This window comes from Populus nigra, chromosome 19, assembly GCF_951802175.1.
Source record: "Populus nigra chromosome 19, ddPopNigr1.1, whole genome shotgun sequence".
NCBI lineage: Eukaryota > Viridiplantae > Streptophyta > Magnoliopsida > Malpighiales > Salicaceae > Populus > Populus nigra.
Window position 1 is genome coordinate 8,558,488 of NC_084870.1, and position 14,860 is coordinate 8,573,347.

At 32.3% G+C, this 14,860-nt stretch overlaps 3 protein-coding genes across 3 annotated transcripts; all 3 read left to right on the forward strand.

Moving 5' to 3' along the window:
• The first annotated feature begins 991 nt into the window (after positions 1-991).
• Positions 992-1,662, forward strand: LOC133679859 (pathogenesis-related protein 1-like). The gene has a single exon (XM_062102575.1). It carries the CDS (start codon positions 1,062-1,064, stop codon positions 1,545-1,547), a length of 486 nt encoding a protein of 161 aa, XP_061958559.1. The 5' UTR covers positions 992-1,061; the 3' UTR covers positions 1,548-1,662.
• Positions 1,663-4,713: 3,051 nt separating this feature from the next.
• Positions 4,714-5,258, forward strand: LOC133680683 (pathogenesis-related protein 1-like). The gene has a single exon (XM_062103718.1). The coding sequence runs from the start codon at positions 4,750-4,752 to the stop codon at positions 5,233-5,235; it is 486 nt and encodes a 161-aa protein (XP_061959702.1). The 5' UTR covers positions 4,714-4,749; the 3' UTR covers positions 5,236-5,258.
• A 6,203-nt stretch (positions 5,259-11,461) lies between these two features.
• On the forward strand, positions 11,462-12,099 carry LOC133680559 (pathogenesis-related protein 1-like). The gene has a single exon (XM_062103571.1). It carries the CDS (start codon positions 11,503-11,505, stop codon positions 11,986-11,988), a length of 486 nt encoding a protein of 161 aa, XP_061959555.1. The 5' UTR covers positions 11,462-11,502; the 3' UTR covers positions 11,989-12,099.
• The last annotated feature ends 2,761 nt before the right edge of the window (positions 12,100-14,860 follow it).

Below are 14,860 nucleotides of genomic sequence, written 5' to 3' on the forward strand. Positions count from 1 at the left end.
GAAAAAACAGTGTAGCAATCAACAGTAATTTTCAAAAAAAGTTACAGTGCTTTCCTAACATATTGTAACTGTAATTTTTAACCAGCTCAATATTAAAAATAAAATAAAAAAAGATAATTTTGGAGGAAAAAAAATCATGCAGAGAAACACTGTAGCAATCAACAATGTTTTAAAGAAAAAAATTACAAAACCAAATTCTCAATCAGCTCAATATTAAAAAAAATCGACAAATATAATTTTGAAAAATAAAGAAATAAAATAGAAAAACTATATGGAAAAATATCGCAGCAATTCACAGTATTTTAAAGAAAAAAATTACAATGCAAAAATTTTAACCAGATCAATATTTAAAAGGTAAAATCAACAAAAATAATTTTGGAAAAAAAAATAAATGAAAAAAAAGTAAAAAATAGGAAAGTTGAAAAAAAAAGGTAAAAAAAACAAAAAAAAAGTTAGGCAAAAGAAAATAAGAAAAAGAATCACTGTGAATTACTGTTGTAATCCACAATGAAATGTACGTGGAGAAATAATATTCCCCCATACTATTTAGAGTATATTTTAATTTATAATATTCTACATAAATTATAGCATTTGATCGAATCACTTGCTGCCAAAACATCCATTCATTTTCATCCAATTAATGTGAAGCCGACAACTTCAACTTTTCCAAGGGACTTGCTTCGGAGCCCGTCATTTAACGCTATTGTTTTGAACATTCTACGCAGATTTCGCTTGCATACTTCCAGGTCATCTTAAAAAAATTAATTTTACCCAAAAATTTAAACCGTTAAATGAAATATTATATATAACTTATAATATTCTACATAAATTAAACCATGTGATCGAATCACTTGCTGCCAAAACATCCATACATTTCCATCCAATTAATGTATTTAACGCTATTGTTTTGAACATTCTACGCAGACGTCGCTTGCATACTTCCAAGTCATCGTTCACATAATGTTGCATGACGCCTATAAATACCGTTTGAGCTCTCATTGTTATTTCATCCATCACCTACGAAATTCTTTTGCAAGATAAAAATAGAGAAAGTGTGCAAAATGATGTCAAGCAAGATTTCTCTTGCTTTCCTTACTCTTATAACCTTATCCCTAATCCTTCCCTCTCGTGCCCAAGACAACCCACAAGATTACCTTGATGCTCATAATGCAGCTCGTGCAGCTGTAGGTGTTGGTCCGCTAACCTGGGACACCACAGTGCAAGCCTATGCACAAAATTATGCTAACCAACGCGCCGGCGATTGCAACCTTGTCCATTCAGGTGGACCTTATGGGGAGAACATTGCATGGAGCAGCGCGGACCTTTCAGGTACAGATGCTGTAAAATTGTGGGTTGATGAGAAGGCTTACTACGACTACAACTCCAACTCATGTGCCGCTGGCCAGCAGTGTGGGCACTATACTCAGGTGGTTTGGCGTAACTCTGCTCGCCTAGGATGTGCTAAAGTGAAGTGTAGCACCGGAGGAACCTTCATTGGGTGCAACTATGATCCACCCGGCAACTATGTTGGGGAAAAACCTTACTAAACCTACCTTTCTGATTATATAATCAGTGCTTCTATTTCCTGGAATAATATATAGTGATAAATAAGCTGATTTATACTGGCATTAATTAATATATGATAGAAAAATATTTGCTACATCTTGATGATATGCTGGCATACAGGAAGTGTGTGTGTGTGTGTGTGTATTAGCTTCTTATAATTTTAATTATAGTCAGAATGATCACAACTTATGTGTTATAGCATCCATTTTCAATTCAAATTATATATTACGAAGTTGAACTAAAATTGGATGTTTTAGAAAGTGAAAATTAATCATGCATAACTCATATTCATACTAGCAGATTACCGTCCGTGTTGTTGCTTTATATATATATATATATATATATATATATATATATTCAAATTCTATTCTATTTGTAACACCCGCGAATTCACATTGAACTTTAAAAATTCAATCAAATAAAAAAAAATCTAGATATTCTATTCTTTTGTCGAACCTAATTTTTTGACCCTTTTTATTTTAATAATAATAATTATTTTATTTCCTGAAAAATGATAATAAAAAATGAAAAAGGAAAAAATGATAATGAAAAAAGAAAATAAAAAAATAAAAAATAAAAAAAATGATGAAATAAATGAAGAATGAATTAAAATTTAGATTAATGGCAACATGATTGAAAGTTTTGAGATTTAATTAAACTTTGGACTAGTTTTATTAACCAAATTAAAAGTTTAATTAAATAATTGATAAGTTTTGGATTTAATTGAACTTAAAATTAGTTTAATTTATGAAATCAGGTGCTTAATTGAAGAAATACTAAAGTTTGGGGTATTTTATTATGTTTTTGAATATATTTTTCAGTTTTTTTATTTTTTTAAAATTAATATTTTTATGATTAAATTGTGGGCATTTTCATCCAAAAAATAATAAAAGTACATAAGGGAATATATATATATATATATATATATATATATATATATATAGGCGGATGAGAGAGAAAAATTCTAAAAATGGCATATGGGATAATACCCTCAATATACAAGAGTACATGGACAGATTTTTTAATCTTTTTTTTTTAAATAAAATTTTTTTTTAAAAAACAAGTAGTGTGAAGTTTACCGTCATCTCGTAAATATATTGTGGAGATATACTTATACAGAATATATATGATCTGTACATATTCAAACAAAAATCCTATAAGCATTTTTTTTTTTTTATAAAAAAAAATAGCATCACAAGTACTGACGACCTGCATGGTGCTATGCTAACAGCACATGCCTGATACACTTCGATACCTCCGTCGTAAAAAACTTTGAGAACCCATTAACAACCTCCGATCCCTACCTAGAACCGTGCACTTGAATTTTTTCCTCCATTGGTATCTCCGTCCACAATCTCAAACCTTTCCTCTACGGACTAGCGCGCCCCCAACTATTCTCGCAATTCCACTAATATCTATCCAAAAGTCTCCTCACTGTCATCATCATCATCATTATTATAATTAGCCCTATTCTTCCTCCTATGATATTTACAGGTAAACAATTCTTCATCTTCACATACTTTGACAAAACGAGTGTGCACCCACACGCCACATGCAAGCATCACAATTCAACATTTCTTCTCCATCATCAAAGTTTACATCACACACATAATCCACCGTCCATGACCCATCCACTCAGTCCTCATGTGGGTTTTCATAACCTATTTTTGGGTTATTCCCGATTCACATTTTCTTTTCTTTAAAAAAAAATCAAAAATATTATCAAAAAACATAATAGTGAAAAGAGGATGCCAGAACGCTCAGAAAATAGTCAAAATTTGGTTGAGGAGGTTTAAAAATACAAAAATTAAAATTTGATAGTATTTTATTGACTGATGATAGCTCTGTTGACAAAGAAAATTCAATTTGAGGAAGAAAAGTCCAAAATTAGATGTTGGTGGACTCAATTAAATTATATTGAAGGTTAATTGAATTTATGGAGGGTTTGATTGTAAGAAAAATTGATTTTTGGAGTTAATTTGGGCTTTAATTGGAAGAAATTAAAGTTATGCGGTCAAATTATAATTTTTGAGAGTTAATTTGGTCAAATCAGGGGCTTAATTGCATAAATATTGAAGTTTGATGGCCAATTAGTGACTCAATTGAAGAAATCCGAGACCAAGAACCAAAATGAAAAACGCGCACAAATTGAAGGATTGACTTGTAGTTTGGCGCTTTGGCGCCATTTTTCATTCAAATAAAATGACGCGTTTTAAGCAAAACGACGCCGTTTCATGCGGTTTTTTTTTTAAAAAAAAGAGACAGACAAAACGGTGCCATTTTGAGGCGGCACTGTTTCTTCTTCTTCTTCCCCTGGACATGCGGCAGGGGAAGAGATGTTTTTTGTTTTCTTCTCTTTCTCTCTTCCTTTCCTTCCCACGTGCTCTGCCACCCACCTCATGATGAGATGCCCGAGCAGCCGTGCTCCGCAAGCAACGCCTCCATTGGCCACCACGACCGGCGTCGTGGCAGAGGTGGCAACGTGCGCCACCTGCACGCGGTGATGGGACGGGGCATGGTCGACCCCTCTCCCCTTGCCCCTATAAATACCACTCGAAGGGGGAAAAGGAGGAGAAAATGGCAAAAAAAGGGGAGGGCGACCGAGAGAGAGAGAGACAGAAACGAAAAAAAAAGGGAGAACAGAGGAGGACGAAGAAAGGAAAAAGAAAGAAGAAAGAGAAGCCGGCCGGAGAGACAAACGCGATGAAAGAAGAACACAAGACAGAAGGAGAAAACTGGTGGGGGGAGAAGACACTGACTGGTGTCTCTACACGGCGGAGAAGAAGCGCAGCCGTTGTCACTAGGCTTCACAGTCACCGCCACCGCAGCGCCACCGAGAACAGCCAGCGTCACCTTTAGGTCAACCGCCCAAGATCACCACCTCAGATAATTCTTCTTCTCCCATAGCCGCGAGTCCTAATTCACCTTCTTGCCTGCAGAACGTGCACTGTGCACATTCTGCATGCAAGAAGAAAATAATCAGCCGGTTACTATGGTGCGCACAGTAACCGGCTAATTAATTAACTGGTTAATATGCTCACACACTATTTTGCTTACATGCTTCTAAGTCATCGTTCACATAATTTTGCATGACGCCTATAAATACCGTTGGAGCTCTCATTGTTATTTCATCCATCACCTACGAAATTCTTTTGCTTTATCAGAAAAGAAAAGGTGTTCAAAATGATGTCAAGAAAGATTTCTCTTGCTTTCTTTACTCTTATAACCTTATCCCTAATCCTTCCCTCTCGTGCCCAAGACAACCCACAAGATTACCTTGATGCTCATAATGCAGCTCGTGCAGCTGTAGGTGTTGGTCCGCTAACCTGGGACACCACAGTGCAAGCCTATGCACAAAATTATGCTAACCAACGTGCCGGCGATTGCAACCTTGTCCATTCAGGTGGACCTTATGGGGAGAACATTGCATGGAGCAGCGCGGACCTTTCAGGTACAGATGCTGTAAAAATGTGGGTTGATGAGAAGGCTTACTACGACTACAACTCCAACTCATGTGCCGCTGGCCAGCAGTGTGGGCACTATACTCAGGTGGTTTGGCGTAACTCTGCTCGCCTAGGATGTGCTAAAGTGAAGTGTAGCACCGGAGGAACCTTCATAGGGTGCAACTATGATCCACCCGGCAACTATGTTGGGCAAAAACCTTACTAAACCTTTCTGATTATGAAATTAGTGCTTCTATTACCTGGAATATTAGTGGTATACGTTTGGATGGTCTTTTTATATATATATAATTATGTTCATATAATTTTAATTACAGTCAGAATGATCACAACTTATGTACTGTTATAGCATCCAATTTCAATTCAAATTATTATTAAGTTGAACTAAAATTGGATGTTTAGTGAAAATTAATCATGTAACTCATACGCATACCAGCAGATTACCCTCCGTTTTGTTGCTTTTATATATATATATATTCTCATCTACTTATATGATAACAGTTTTTATTTTAAAATAATACATACACAATTAATCATACTTAACTTATATCAAAGAATAAGATAATGAAATACTAGCTAGAATTGAGCACCAGGTTTTGCTAATTTGATATATTCTATAGTGATAAATTTGTGTTATAATAGAATTCGATTGCGGTTAAAAGCTTTGTCCACGAAGATATTCAAATATTGATATATTAAAACCTGATTTTATTAATTGGATATATTTTTATTATGAAAGAATATTCCTAGAGCTTATCACAAAGATCGATTGGGCCAGAGTATAATTACAACTCCAATTCACGTGTCGGGAAATCGAAAATAATTCATTAGCGATTGCTTGTCTGTCGTTGTCTTGGCTGTAATAATCCCTTTAGCTAGCTCAAGCTCAAAACTACTCTAAACAAGACTTCCTCAATGCTCACAACAACGCTCGAGCACAGCTGGGTGTTGGACCTTTGGGATGGAATTAAAATTAGCAAAATTTGAAAAATCATGAAAGTAAAATAAAAAAAATCTTGAAACATAAAATATTAAATCATACCAGTCGCTAACAAATTACTAATCAGCTCAAACCACTAGTGTTTTTTAATGATACAATTCAATACATGCAAATCAATCTAGTATTAATACCTTAAAAATAATTAGAAAAATAATATTAATGGATATATGATATTTTTTTCTCTAATTTATTAGGATATGATTTTTTGAGGTATTACAATAAATTTAAAGAGAATTCAAAAAAACATGTAAAAAATTATGGGTTGAGTCGGATAGGTACTTGGACGGATAAAGAGACCATTCATCTTATTTGACCCGACTTGACCGGGTGTGGATCCAATGCAAATGATGGTTATAGGAATACCGAGTTCGATGCAGGTGCAAAACAACTCGACTCTCAACTCGACTCGGTCCATTACCATCCTATTGGTTCTCTGCCTTTCCTGTCATCATCCATTGGGTTAGTAGGTGCAATCCAAGATGCTACCTCAGTAAGAATAGACTCAACTATTCTTACACATATAAATGTATTTTAAATATATTATTATATGGTTTTATCCATCATCTAAGATTACGGATCAGATTTAATTTTTTACGTATCATTTTATAGAAGCATTATTAATAATTTATTTACAATGATGAATTAATGACTATATGTTAACAAAATTCGCGTTCTAATTAAATTCAAAAATACAATTAGTTTGGTTCATAATCTTTTATATATATTGCTCTCAATTAAGCTCGTTGCTATTTTGATCCTTTCTCTCTCTCCACACACACACACACACGTCTAGAGTAATTTTCTCTCCCTCCCTGATTTCCCTTTCTTTTCTTTGTTCTCTTTCTTTTTCATGTTTTCCTTTTGGATACAATGAGGTTTTTATTTAAGCGGTCTACATAAGTGGAGTTTTTATATTTAATTTTTTCAGATATCGATGCCATATAATTAATTTGTTAGTTAAGGTAATTCACATCTTATGCCATCTGTTGCTGTAACCATTCATTTAGAACAAAATATATTAAGGGGAGCTGTTTTTTAAAGTATATTTTATTTATAAATATATTAAAATAATAGTTTTTAATAGTTTTTTAATAATTATTTTTTATATCAGCATATCAAAATAATTAAAAACTATAAAAAAAATTAATTTTAAATAAAAAAATAATTTCAATTTTTTTTAAAAAAAACTCAATTTGAAATACAATTTTAAACAACATAAGGGTCATTTTTAGAAAAATAAGTTGGCATGGTGTATTCAAAATGAAGATCAGATATCTTTCTTAATAGACACTTTTAAAGATGATTTTATCTATTAATAATTTAATCCAAATCTACTTCCCAAATTGGTGTCTCGAAAATTGTTGCATCGTATGGAGTGGATTCCCCTCGCACAGAGAACTCGCTCATCCAATGCTGATAATAATAATAATAAATAAATAAACACATGGGGAATTGACTGGCAAATATGGATCTCCGCTTTTGGAAAAACTAAAAACTAGTTGAAGTGTATAGATAAATTGGTAAACAATAGATGGCTGGAAAAATGGAAAACCATTTTGAAAATCGTAATCCTATGATATAAATACTATATTATAATAAGATGAATAAAATCAGATATGCATACAAAAATGACTGAGGATTTGATAATTTACTATTATATGTGAATTCGCGGTTTGCTTTGTGCCCATGATTAAGAAGAACAAAGAAAAAAAACGAAGGTAAGACGTACCTCTGTGCCTAGAATGGAGACGGCTAGGTTACAATTAGTCATTTGCGTTCATGTCTCCCTGGCCCAGATTTCTGCCGATGATTTTGTTAAAGCCCTTAACGATGATTTTGGGGATGTCCCGATTTCTTGGAACGAAACATTGGCAGCCGAAGCAAGGGAACTTGCTATACCAAGGATCTCCTGCTGCAATTTAATCGAAGACATGTTCACTGAAGGCCTCTTATCCTTTGACTGCGTCTGAAGCTGTTGGGTTGTGGTGCCAGCGAGAAACCTTCCTAAAATTATTTTGCCTAGTTAAAAATTTTACATGAATATTTTGTTTTGAAATTGGATTTTAAATATTCATAGCAAGCTATCTAATGCATACATTTATTACTTATATACTAAAACGGGAGAGATTTTCACTGTATATTTTATACTGTGCAAAATTTTAATTTATTTTTTTCAATTTAGTCTTTAAACTTTGTTTTTGGCAATCAACTCTTATTTAAAAAGTAATTAATTTCAAATTCTTATGAAAATGTGAGATTGAAAAAGGGAGGACTGAAATTAAAAACACGATAAATATAGGTGACGTACTATAAGTTTAAAAAACATTTACTTTGGCCCTCCAACTTAAATAATCACGCAAATTATATAATTACAGTTCCTTGAAATTGTTCCAATTCCATTTTGATACAGAGATTTATTTTTATTATTCTTGGTTGAGAAAGGAGAGAGAGGGGTTATCGGACCCTGGCAATAAAGAGAAAAAAATTTATCGTTTACACCAATTTAGGCCATAAAAATAAAAAAAATTTATGTCAAATTATTTTATTTGATACGGAGAGTTCAGATTACGTATTTTTATATTTTAAAAATTCTTGAAAATACATATCTGAATTCGAATTAAAAACAATAGAAAGTGATGACATGTATTCAGGTTTATTCTTATGGAATTAATTTCTAGAACATCCATGCATCTGAATTTTGTATCTTTATACTCTTATAACTAATATTTATTAGTGAGACGTAATCTTTTATATGCTTTTTAAGAATTTTTCATTCTTATATGTGTTCTTGCATATAAATATTTTTTTTCTCGCGTGTGTGTATATATATTTCATCTTTAGCACTAAAATATCTTTCAAACTATATGTAAAGTTTTTTTCAAGGATTTTAGAAAGATTATTTGATGAGTTTTTGCTCGATTCTAGCATGTTCCGCAATTGACGATTAGCCAGGGAGGTATAGTGTGTTTTTTCACAGACTATCCGGGTGCATGCATCACTTTACATGAAAAAGAAACAGAATAGTCAAGAGTCTAAGTCGTCCATTTCAAAAAAATAATCCAGTACTGTCTGCTTCTGACTAAAGGATCTTTTTGAAGTTATCTGGATATAGAATCAATTTAAAAATATTTTTTTTCTACACTAATTCTGGTATTGCAACTCGGCATTATATTAAGTTGGGAATTCTATCAATCACTCAACAATTTGAAAGAAAAAAAAAAGTGTATAGAAAGCACGGGTTTGTTATCATACTTTAACTATTTGTTTTTTTAATTAACAACCAACTTCTTGTTATAATTATTTTCACCTTACATAAGCTTATAATTGATTAGGCTTTACAACTTAACAAGTTGTGTGATTAAATTTATCAAATTATAAATTTATTTTTTAAAAATTATTAGTTTGAATATTATAAATTTTAAAATTACTAAGAATTTATATAATTATTAATTTTAAAGTTTCATAAGATTAGTTAAGATATTCATATATTAGTCTGGATACCCATTATTAAAAAAAATAAAAAACTAGCTGATTATCAAAACAGCGCATGTGCATGTTAATCCATGTTACACGGCACTTCTTTGTTTTGAGAGGCTGACAGCACATGCTTGACCTCAAAAAAAAATAAACAAAAATAAACAAAAACCTTCACTTTTTTTTTTCTTTCTTTTGGGGTCTTGGTTCATGGTCATGGGATAAAACACGTTCGGATATTCTCGAATATGCTAACTTTTGATGGGCGTGTTACACGTTATTCTTTTCTTAATTTTATGAGAGGTAATATATATTTTCGAATAAATTCGGAAAATAAAGATTGAATTATTTTTGTCATTCTGCTAAGGTCAGTTATTGCTAAAACTTTAAGATTTATGAGAACTTTAACATCCCAAAAGGAGATCTATCCCTAAAAATCAGGCTATTATTCCCTCCTATTCATGTTAATCCATTTTGTATATCATGGTTAATTTGCAGGTGTAAAAGAAGATTTAAAAAAAAATTATTTGAATGGTTACATGTCACTAGGAAAATCAATTAGTTGTTCGGTAATTTCTCAAGAGAAAACAAAAAAAGGTGTCATGTTTTAGACGCAACAATGGCAGCGGCGTGATTTGTGGAACAAAAACTTGCTAGGACAAGAACAAGATTAGTGCAAGCAGGCGGTAAGAAAGAGGAAAAACATAGGAAATTCAAAATGCCATATAATAATTCAAACTGAAGTAATCCCAGACCTCCCACTCATCTAAAAATTAATTAATCAGTCCGAGTTTTGATTCAACTGAACATACACCAATACCATGTCCTTCCTAAAATATAAAGCAACAGAAAAAAATCTAAGAGCTTATTACGTTTTCATCTAATTAAAAAAAATTGAAAATATTAATTTGATGATCAAGGAGATTTTTTTAAAACAAATATTGAATTCAAATCTTATAATCAATATTTCCAAAGATTTATTAAATTTATCTGCATTCATCATACCGATAATATTTTTAAATAAATTATTTTAAAAAAACATAACTTTTATATTATCCTTTTCATTAAATAAAAAAATTATTAAAATAATTACACATAACATGATAGACCGATATAAAAATTATGAATGAAATTATTGGATTGGTGGAGTGTTAGTGGTTTTCTTTCTTGCTATATGAATGATTTATTACATCAGTGACCTAATCTAGTGTTTAAAAAATTTTAGTGTAATACTTGGTCTATGTTTTCTTGTTGTGTTAACTAAAATATATGGCTTACAATGAACAAGGTTATCTTTAATGTTGGAATTGCAATATTTAAAGATAGTTTCTCCTTGATTTTATATCGTTTATTGAATTAACTCAAATTTATAGATAAGTTTATCATAATTATTGAAATTAATTTATTTATGAGGTCTAAAGTATTATAGATTGGTTTAACAATATCAAATGAAAGCTTTAAACATGACGCATCAACTCTTTCGGTCCTTGCTTTCAGTCCTTAGCTCTTTTTCTAATTTATATATATTGGCTTTTTATTCATTATCTGCTTTTTGTTTTTTTTTTATATCTCGTGCTTTTGGCTGCATTCTACTTAGTTCTTTTAATATATCGAATTCTTAAAAAAAAAAAGAGAGAGAAAGAAGATAATTACATAAAACTTACTGTATATAATTTAACTCATACTGTATATAATTTATAATACTCTACATAAATTAAACCATTTGATCGAATCACTTGCTGCCAAAACATCCATACATTTTCATCCAATTAATGCGAAGCCGACAACTTCTTCTACTTTTCCAAGGCACTTGCTTTGGAGTCCGTCATTTAACGCTATTGTTTTGAACATTCTACGCAGACGTCGCTTGCATGCATACTTCCAAGTCATCGTTCACATAATGTTGCATAACGCCTATAAATACCGTTTGAGCTCTCATTGTTATTTCATCCATCACCTACGAAATTCTTTTGCAAGATAAAAATAGAGAAAGTGTGCAAAATGATGTCAAGCAAGATTTCTCTTGCTTTCCTTACTCTTATAACCTTATCCCTAATCCTTCCCTCTCGTGCCCAAGACAACCCACAAGATTACCTTGATGCTCATAATGCAGCTCGTGCAGCTGTAGGTGTTGGTCCGCTAACCTGGGACACCACAGTGCAAGCCTATGCACAAAATTATGCTAACCAACGTGCCGGCGATTGCAACCTTGTCCATTCAGGTGGACCTTATGGGGAGAACATTGCATGGAGCAGCGCGGACCTTTCAGGTACAGATGCTGTAAAAATGTGGGTTGATGAGAAGGCTTACTACGACTACAACTCCAACTCATGTGCCGCTGGCCAGCAGTGTGGGCACTATACTCAGGTGGTTTGGCGTAACTCTGCTCGCCTAGGATGTGCTAAAGTGAAGTGTAGCACCGGAGGAACCTTCATTGGGTGCAACTATGATCCACCCGGCAACTATGTTGGGCAAAAACCTTACTAAACCTACCTTTCTCATTATGAAATTAGTGCTTCTATTATCTGGAATAATAGTGATAAATAAGCTGATTTATATTGGCATTAATTAATATATGATAGAAAAATATTTGCTACATCTTGATGATATGCTGGCATACAGGAAGTGTGTGTGTGTGTGTGTGTGTGTGTATTAGCTTCTTATAATTTTAATTATAGTCAGAATGATCACAACTTATGTGTTATAGCATCCAATTTCAATTCAAATTATTACGAAGTTGAACTAAAATTGATGTTTTAGAATGTGAAAATTAATTAATCATGCATAACTCATATGCATACTAGCAGATTACCGTCCGTATTGTTGCTTTATATATATATATATATATATATATATATATATATATATATATTCTAGTATACTTGTCACACCCGCGAATTCACAATGAATTTTAAAAATTCAATCAAATAAAAAAAACAAATTCTAGACATTCTATTCTTTTCTCATAACTCAATTTTTTTTACTCTTTTTATTTTAATTTTTATTATTATTTTATTTCCTAAATTTTTGGAATTTAATTAAAATTTGGATTAGTTTTATTAACCAAATTAAAAGCTTAATTAAAAAATTGATAAGTTTTGGACTTAATTGAACTTGAAATTAGTTTAATTTATGAAATCAGGAGCTTAATTGAAGCAATACTAAAATTTGGGGCTGATTTGGGTTACAATTGCAAGAAATTAAAGTCTGAGGAACATTCTGTAAATGGTGCTAAAATCCAGGGGTCCAATTAACATTTATCCAGGGAGCTTGATTACAAAACTTTGAAAACTTCAAGAACCAAATAAAAAATAACAGTTGAATGGAAAACGGAGTCGTTTCTTGGACAATTGTTCACTGTCTTCTTCCTCTGTTTCGACCGTTTGCAGCCAACGCTTACGTTTCGTCATTGAATGCGTTTTAAAGGGTCAGTTACAGGGTATTTAGAAGGCCGACCATTACCACCACAGGGGCTGTCTTTGGCTTTATAAAAGCCAGAGAAAGTCAACGGGAAAAAAAATAGAGAGATCACAGGGAAAGAAAAAACAGGGAAAACAAACAAAACAAAAGGCATAGAGACGAGAAGGAAAGAAAAACAGAGGAGCAACGTAGAGACAAGGATTGGCCCTGCCATTGTCTTCATCCCTGTAGAAAAAAGAACGACCCAAAAATTATTTTCCATAGAAAGTCGGCATCTGCATCATCTTCTTAGCTCCTTCATCATCTCAGAAGTTGCTGGAAAACGAAAGTAGATGGTGGACACAGAAGGAAGAAAGTAATAGACGAGAGTCACCACCAGCGTTGCAACCATCTTTATCACCTCCCGAAGCAGGTACGTTCTTTCCTTTCTCCTTTCATTCCGTGCATATTTTATTTATAACCACTGTGCGAAGGTAATTTAATACTAATTTAAATTTATTTTATTTTATTTTATTTTATTTTGTTATATTTTATTTAGCTACATAAATAAAAAGTAAAAACAAAAGGTGTAGGCGTAGAAAATAAACTCATTTTATTTATTTATTCACTGGCGTTAGAGTTAGGAGTAAAGTAAATGATTTAAATTTTTTTATATATAGTTACGTAATATTTACTAACGTCAGAGTTAGAAGTATCCGTAGTTGAATATTCACTGGCGCTAGAGTCAGGAATATTACAAGTAAACTATCATAGCACAAACTAACAAACTTTTAGCCTTTTAAGACAAAACCAACAATGCAACTTATCTCAGGTATGGTGCGCCAGGAGTGCTAATACCTTCTCTAGCCACAACCAGTCCCGAATCATATAATCTCTGTTGACTAGTTAGGGTTTCTAGTGACCATAATACTAGGTGGCGACTCCTTAAATAAGACCTTTCCCCTTCAAAAGAACAAGATGCTAGATATATGTTTCTTTTCCAATCCAGATTAAAAAAATTTAGAGCCACCGCGATGTCACACCACCGCGATGTCCGGGTGTGACATCTTTGATTGGAAAAGGTTTTGTTTAAGGAGTTATCAACTAATATTATAGTCAATACAAACACTAATTGATTAACAGAGATTGGTACGAGACTAGTTACACAAAAAAGAAGATATTATCACCCTTTAAGTGTCTTGTCCGAGACAGACTGCATTGATCACTTTGTCTTAAATTGTTAAGAGTTTGTTGGTTTATACTATGATGGTTTGCTTATAAGATTCATGACTTTAGTATCAATGAATATTTAACTATGAATATTTTTAACTCTGACATTGGTAAATATTATGTGGTCTAAAAATACATATGGTATTTTTTAAAATAAGAAACAATCTCGCCTTATTATGAAAAAAAAAAGCACTTCTAGAAAATGAACATGATAATCCAATTAGTTGATTTCATCAACTAATCACTGCCCTCATGAGATATTGTCTTGAAATTAATTAGTTGGTGATGACCGCAATTACTTCTTTAGTTAGTCCCTTGTGGTGTTCATGCCGATTAAATTTTGAGGACATTTTGCCGTGATGGTCTAAAACAAGTTTCCCCAACCCAAAATATAATATCAGCATGTCTTACTTTTGTCATCAATAAGAAAAATTTTCATATATGGTGGTATATCAAAAAATCCAAGTAATCTAAAAATAAGATGCTTGGATTGGATAAATAGTTGATCAATCGATCCTATCAATATCATCCATTTTTCCTAGTCAAGATGATTGATAGCTTATACTTGGTATTTGGCAGGTCAAGGTGGCTTGTGATTAGTATCTGTAAAAGATTCTCTTTGATGGAGTTGTGGATTCTTCGATGCTTAAATAAATATCTTTTTAGAGATAGAAAATACAATAATACTCTAAAAAGAGATGTTTTGGAAATATATATTCAGCAAAGAATT

What these genes read in the sequence shown, in the direction of transcription:
- LOC133679859 (XM_062102575.1), top strand. Translation starts at nt 1,062, where the DNA reads ATGATGTCAAGCAAGATTTCTCTTGCTTTCCTTACTCTTATAACCTTA.
- LOC133680683 (XM_062103718.1), top strand. Translation starts at nt 4,750, where the DNA reads ATGATGTCAAGAAAGATTTCTCTTGCTTTCTTTACTCTTATAACCTTA.
- LOC133680559 (XM_062103571.1), top strand. Translation starts at nt 11,503, where the DNA reads ATGATGTCAAGCAAGATTTCTCTTGCTTTCCTTACTCTTATAACCTTA.